We start from the raw sequence: 6,522 nt of genomic DNA on the forward strand, positions 1-6,522 counted from the left end.
ACTCCCAGACCTCACTGACAGATATATTTATGGTCACATTTACACAGGGAGGGGCCAGCAGATGGTGTAAAGGTTACTTCGCTGTCCTCCACGCCGTCAACTTCAGTTTGAGTCCCAGACCCAGGGACTTAAAACTCATGCTGGGCACATTGCGTGTGTGCCCAAAATGCCAAGAGGAGAAGGGACTGTGGCGTGGCCATGCCCTGTGAGGGGGGATGACTTCTCACTTAGGGGAAGAAGTGCATTTGGGAGTTGAAGTCTACACGGGTCCAGACGTGGCCTTGCAGCGCCCCCTCCCTGTAGAGAGAGGACTCGGCACTCTGCTGCACTGGTGGGCGACAGCAGGCACCGACTGTTCCTTACTGGGAGGCTCGCTGAGCTTTCGTGTCCAGCTCTCACTGGGCTTTAGCATGTGAGCACACAGGTTGGTTGTCTTCGTGGTTCATCCCGTCCCCAAGTCAGCCGATGGCTGCGTGACCTAAAGCCTCCACTCTGATTCGCCCAGTTGGTCTTTCTGGAGTCACCAGCCCCCACCAGAAACAAAGGCATTCCTATTGGGTGTGTCACGATGAAGTCCCAGAAGTGGAGGACAAAGGCCAAATGTCTCTCTAGGTGAGAACAGAGTCTCTCTCTCTCCCTCCCTACCCTACCCCCAACAGGGAACTGGCCAGAAACCCTCCTGCTCAAGCGCCTGGGTCTGTCTTCAAGGCAGAAAAAGAAAATGAAAGCTGCTCTGCTTTGCTGTGTGCAGTAAGGTTTTTAGGGTTTCAGGGAGAGCCCGGGGCTTTTTGGGGGGTGGGATAGTTGTTTTTTTAAGTTCGTGTATTTCTTCCATGCGCGAGAGAGACAGAGAAGGGGAGAGAGACAGCACTCCCAGCAGGGTCCAGTGCTACAGTCCAGTCTGGCTTTGAGCTAGCCCAGGTTATGGGCACGGTTGGCCTGGCACACAGGGCGGCCCCTGGACTGGGAGCCTTCCCAGGTGCGATTGCCGAGCAGGGCGGAGCAAGCATTCTGCCGTTGTGCCGCCGTCTGGCCCCAGAGCATGCGCTGGGTGTTATCCAGGACCCTCCTCCTCTTTCTTAGACGTGTATATTGAGAAACAGAGATGGGGGGGATTAAAAGGTCACATTAAGTCATTTTGAGACCCTAAAGTGGACCTTTTTTAAAACATTTATTTAATTTTATTTATTCATTCATTTATTTTAATTTGATCAGACAAAGAGTGAGAAAGCAAGCCACTAGGTCCAGGACTTGAACAATGGTTGGCCATGTGGGAATGTCCAGAGCCTTAACCACCACGCCACCTGCTGGTCCCTGGTGTACCTGTTTATGGTGCCTCTTTTTCTGTCCCTAGCTCTGACCTCCTGGATCCCACATCTTCTATAGAGGAAATTCAAAGAGGACTGATCCCAATTCCTAAATTCTAAAACGATGGCCCACGTAAGTACACATTTCTGTTTTCTTCTTGAAATGTGACGGGTGTTGTGGCTTTTTTTGTGAATTATCCACAGCCACCTCCCCAAGCAGATCGCACGCGATGAACTGTTCTGAGAGTCCTCCTTTTCTAGTGAATGATAATGCCGTATAACCCTGTGTCTGCCTTTTTGTTCATTAGTTACTTAATTGTCGAACAAATTTCTGAATGTCTCCTATGTACTCAGTTTTCTGTCAAGAGTAATTTTGGAGCTGCGAAGGCAATGTTTAAGTCTGATTTGATGAGTTAGACATGTGTCGGGCCCACTTGACCACGAGGAAGCAAATTCCCTACTGTGTGCTAGGCAGATGAGAGGCGTGTTCATGCTCACTGGCTGGGCAGGGCTGTGACTCGGGCCCACCGACAGGGCTCCTGTTCCTACCCGGGAAACTGGGGGGTGTGCTTTATTGTGAAAGGGACTGCAGACTTCTATCGAGTTCTGAGTCAACACTAGTGTCCTCTAAGTCAAGAACAAGATTCTGGTAACAGATAAGAAGGTCCAGCACACAAATAATAGAGAGTCACATACCCCCCAGAATTGGGGAGAACTTTTTTTGTTGAAAACCAGTGGTTTGCTCAGCCTCACACTATGTCTGACTTGTTTATATGACGAGATTAAGAAAAATATTTTCTTGGGGCCAGCAGGTGGCATGAGGGTTAAGGTGCTAGACTCCCACATGGCCAACCGTGGTTTGAGTCCTGGACCCGGTGGCTTGAAACTAATGCTGGGAGCATTTACGTGCAGTGTGCATGCCCAGAATCCCAAGAGGAGAATGGAGGAGAAGGGACTGTGGGATGGCCATCCCCCTGGGGGGTGATTTCTCACTTTCTCCCTCTCCGTCTCTGTCCCTCCAGCGAGCACACATGCCCTATAACAAAATCTCTCTCTCATAAAAGGGGAGGAGGACAAAGACATAGGATGCTCCAGGAGGACACACTTGCTGACAGTCTCTGGGGCAAGCCCAGAGCAGACCCTGCTCATAAGCAGGAGGAACACCTGGATTATTTTATGCACGTCCCACCAGGTTTGCGTAATCGGGCTTCCGAGCACAGGGTTAGGGTGCTCGGCGTGTGGTGTGTCGGTGCTCCGCCTCAGCCCGGGACCATGGCCTGGCTGCCTGCCCACCTCTCTCACCGTACCCACCTGCCCCACGGGCAACGGTCGTCCTTCATTCTGAAGCTGATTGCTTTCATTCCATTAGGAACATGTCGTTTGCGTTTTCAGGGCTTAGTGACATTCTCAGATGTAGCCATAGACTTCTCTCAGGAGGAGTGGGCCTGCCTGGACTCCACGCAGAGGGACCTCTACTGGGACGTGATGCTGGAGAACTACAGTAACTTGGTCTCCCTGGGTAAGTCGCATGCCCTGGCTGTCTCGGACTCTGCTTCCTGGAGCATCAGCTCTCCGCTCTGACCTTCAGGACCATCTGTTAAGAAACTGGTTGAATTTCTTCTTCCTGTTCCCAAAGAATGTTTTGAGCTTTGTTGGTATGGAGACAGACACTAGACACGTTCCTCTTCCCATCTGTTTTCTTCCTACCTCTGGCCCTGCCTGTAATTCTCTGTCTCTTAATGACCACAGGATGATTAGAATTCTGGAGTATTTACTGCATGACTGTCTTCTAAGAAACCAAGTTTTGTCTTGTAATACAATGTTTTTACCCAAATTGCTGCTGATGGTCTGTGGTACTCTGCAGACCTACCTTTAGGGAACAATGTCTGGGTGCAGCACCCTGCTTACTCTAGTAAACCAGCCTGTGCAATTGGTGTAGAGTAGATCGAAGAACAGGATTCAGGCAGAACCAAAGAACACACTTTCATTTTCTGCACATCATACCATGAAGTGATATTGAAAGTTAAATCCATGAACTATGGGGGCCAGCAGATGGCATGGTGGTTGAGGTGCTGAACTCCCATTGGCTGACCGTGGTTTGAGTCCTGGACTTGGCAGCTTGCTTTCTCACTTTCTTTTTCTTTCTCTCTCTCTAGTGAGCCTGTGGCAAAATTTAAAAATAATAATAATAAATAAAATTAAATAAATAATTCTTTTTTTTTTTTTTTTTTAATCCATGAACTTTGAAATAAACATTGAGTGATGAACCAGCCGGTGGTATGGTGGTTAAAGCGGCTGGATCCCACATGGCCAACTGTGTGGTTCAAGTTCTGGACCTGGTCGCTTGAGAGAAACACTGCACACGTGTGTGCGTGCTCAAGCTCCTGAGAGGAGAATGGAGGAGAAGGGATTGCGGCGTGGCCATCCTCCCTGGGGGGTGCTTTCTTCCTTTCTCTCTCTCTCTCTCCCGCCAATGAACACACATGCTCTATAGCAAAATTACAAAAATAAGTAAATAAACAAATATCAAATGACAATATCTATCAAACATTTAAAGAAATTTTCTTGTTTTTCTCTTAGCAATATATGAGAGTACTTCAAAAGTGTGTAGAAAAGTAAAATGAAAGTACAAGTTTATTTGAGAGGAAAAAAAATTAAAACCCACGCATAGTTTTTCATGAACTTCTCAAAGACCCGTCATATTACAGTTGATATGTGGCTCCGTGCCGTCCACGACTGCTCTGAGCGCTCTGTGTGTGTGTGCGTGTCCACACGTTTGATCTCCTTCTCACACGTTTGCAGGACAGGCACAGTCGTGTGTACTCCGGAGACACCACGTGAACTTAGGGCAGGGCAGCCAGAACTGAATCTCAGGACTGGCCTGGAGAGCCCATGCCGTCAGCCATCGTGTTCCACTTGCCTCCGGGAACGATGTCTATGAGACATTTAAAATAAATGCTTTTCCTGGGACCAGCCGATGGCATCATTGTTACGTCGCTGGCCTCCCACATGGCTGACTGCCCGGCCAGATCCCAGCCAGGCGCGTGTGTGCATGCCCAAACTCCTGCGAGGAGGATAGAGAAGGGATTGCGATATGGCCATCCCCGGGGCAGGGGTGATCTCTGTCTCTCTGTGTCTCTATTTCTCTGGTGAGCGCACAGGCTGCATAGTAACACTGTGTCTCTGTTTCTCTGGTGAGCGCACAGGCTGCATAGTAACACTGTGTCTATAAATAAATAAATAACTGCTTTCCTGCCTGCGGGAATTCCTGTTTATTCTCTGATCCTTTGTCTTTTGTGACGTCTTTATCAATGTTATTTTGACTTTGGGACTGCTAAAATTTGACTTAAGTGCTCAATCAAAGAATTTTTCAGGGACCAGCAGTTGGCATAATGGCTGTGTCTCTGGACTCCCATGTAGTCGACCACGGTTGAGTCCCAGACTCGGTGACTTAAACTCACACCGGGCGCGTGTGCGAGTGTGCACAAGATCCCAAGAGGAGAATGGAGGGGAAGGGATTGCGATGTGGCCATCTCCCCTGGGGGGTGATTTCTCACTTTCTGTCTCTCTGTCTCTCTCTATCTTTCTGACAAGTGCAAGCACCCTATAGCAAAAACCTCTCTCTCAAAAAAAATAATAATAATAATTTTTGAGCAAGAGGCTGTATTTATGGCTGTGAAAACAAAAGCTAGTGCACAGGGGAGTGAGAGCTAGTCTGGCGAGAGCGTGCCCTGCTGGGCAGCGGGGCCACGCCCCGCAGTGTTTGGAAAGCTCCTGCAGAGGTCCGGGCCCACAACCCTGGGGAAGAAGTGGCCCGGACCTCTGATAGAGAACTCTATCCTCACCGCAGTTCCAAGGGGTGCGGTTCCTCCTCCTCACAGCCACGTGTTGGCGGGATGCTGGCTGTGGGCCGCGCTTCTGGTCTCTGTGCTCTCTGAGAGCTGCTTGTTGCCGGAGCTGCAGGCGCCTTTCCTTTCCCACTTCCCGCATTCGCGACAGCGCTGCTTCCTGGTGGCTGCCGTGGTCGGGGCATCTGACACCCCATTACAACCTGCAGTGCTGCTCACAGTTGTTGACACTCAGTGCCCACAGTCACCCTTTCCCTGGCACTTCAAAATGGTGACATTTGTCATTGCTCCTTCAATTTGTTAGGGGTAATAGCTTTTTTTGTTTTTAAATTGCTAGAGAGGGTGCGCACTCAACAGAGAGAGGAGAGGGAGAAAGCAGCCCTGTGGGCGTGATCGCAACACAGTCCCTTCTCCGTTTCTCTATCCTGTTGGGATTTTGAACACGTACACGCTTGGACCTGGCAGAGGTTTCCAGCCTCTGAGTCTGAGATTCAGTGGTGTGGTCAGCCATGTGGGAGCTGGGTCCAGTAACTGCCGAGCCCCAGGGCTGTCCCTGTAATTACTGTGGTTATGTCACTAACACAGACATGTATCATTTTCAGAGTTTTTGTTGAATTTTGCCAGACGGAGCATGCTGGAGAGACGGAGAGAAGGCAAGAGAGAGGGAAAGTGAGAAAGCACCTCCCAGGGGACCAGCAGTTAGCATAATGGCTATGTTGCTGGACTCCCACGTAGTCGACCACGGTTCGCGTCCCGGACCTGCTGGCTTAAACTCACGCTGGGCGCATGTGCGTGCGTGCCCAAGATCCCGAGAGGAGAATGGAGGAGAAGGGATTGCAGCATGGCCATCCCCCCGGGGAGTGATTTCTCGCTTTCTGTCTGTCTGGCGAGCGCACGCGCCCTATAGCAAAAACCTCTCCAAAAAAAGAAAGCACCTCCCAAGGGGGGTGGCCACACCAGTATCTCTTCTCCCTCCCTTTCTTCTTTCAGAATTTTGGGCACACACACACACGCGTGCACACGCGCATGCCCAGCATGTCTCAGGCTGCCTGATCTGGGACTCCAACCATGCAGTGCACCATGCAGAACTCAGCGACCCTAACCACCACACCGCTGGCTGGCCCAGAATATTAATCTTACACGACTGTCCAACTGCATGTTCTTATTTTTAAATACTAGTTGATTATTTTATTTTCTTAGGTCTTCCAGGTATCTCATCACAGCATCCTCAAGTTGTACTTTTCATCTTCACCTTTGAGATCTACCCTCCACTTTCTTTTGCCTAACTGCATGAGCTGTAGGGAGTAATGGGCCGGCAGTTGGCACCGTCTCGTGTCGACGGCCGGAGGCATGCCCGCCGGGGGTTT

At 50.1% G+C, this 6,522-nt stretch overlaps 1 protein-coding gene across 1 annotated transcript in view; it reads left to right on the plus strand.

Moving 5' to 3' along the window:
• ZNF331 (zinc finger protein 331) overlaps positions 1 to 6,522 on the plus strand; it is a 47,671-nt gene that overhangs the window by 34,016 nt on the left and 7,133 nt on the right. Inside the window, exons 4-5 of the mRNA XM_027770399.1 lie at positions 1,355 to 1,440; positions 2,700 to 2,826. Coding sequence (XP_027626200.1) covers positions 1,432 to 1,440; positions 2,700 to 2,826 — 136 coding nt within the window. The 5' untranslated portion in view covers positions 1,355 to 1,431. The remainder of the gene's footprint in view (positions 1 to 1,354; positions 1,441 to 2,699; positions 2,827 to 6,522) is intronic.

Source organism: Tupaia chinensis, unplaced genomic scaffold, assembly GCF_000334495.1.
Source record: "Tupaia chinensis unplaced genomic scaffold, TupChi_1.0 Scaffold000131_1, whole genome shotgun sequence".
NCBI lineage: Eukaryota > Metazoa > Chordata > Mammalia > Scandentia > Tupaiidae > Tupaia > Tupaia belangeri.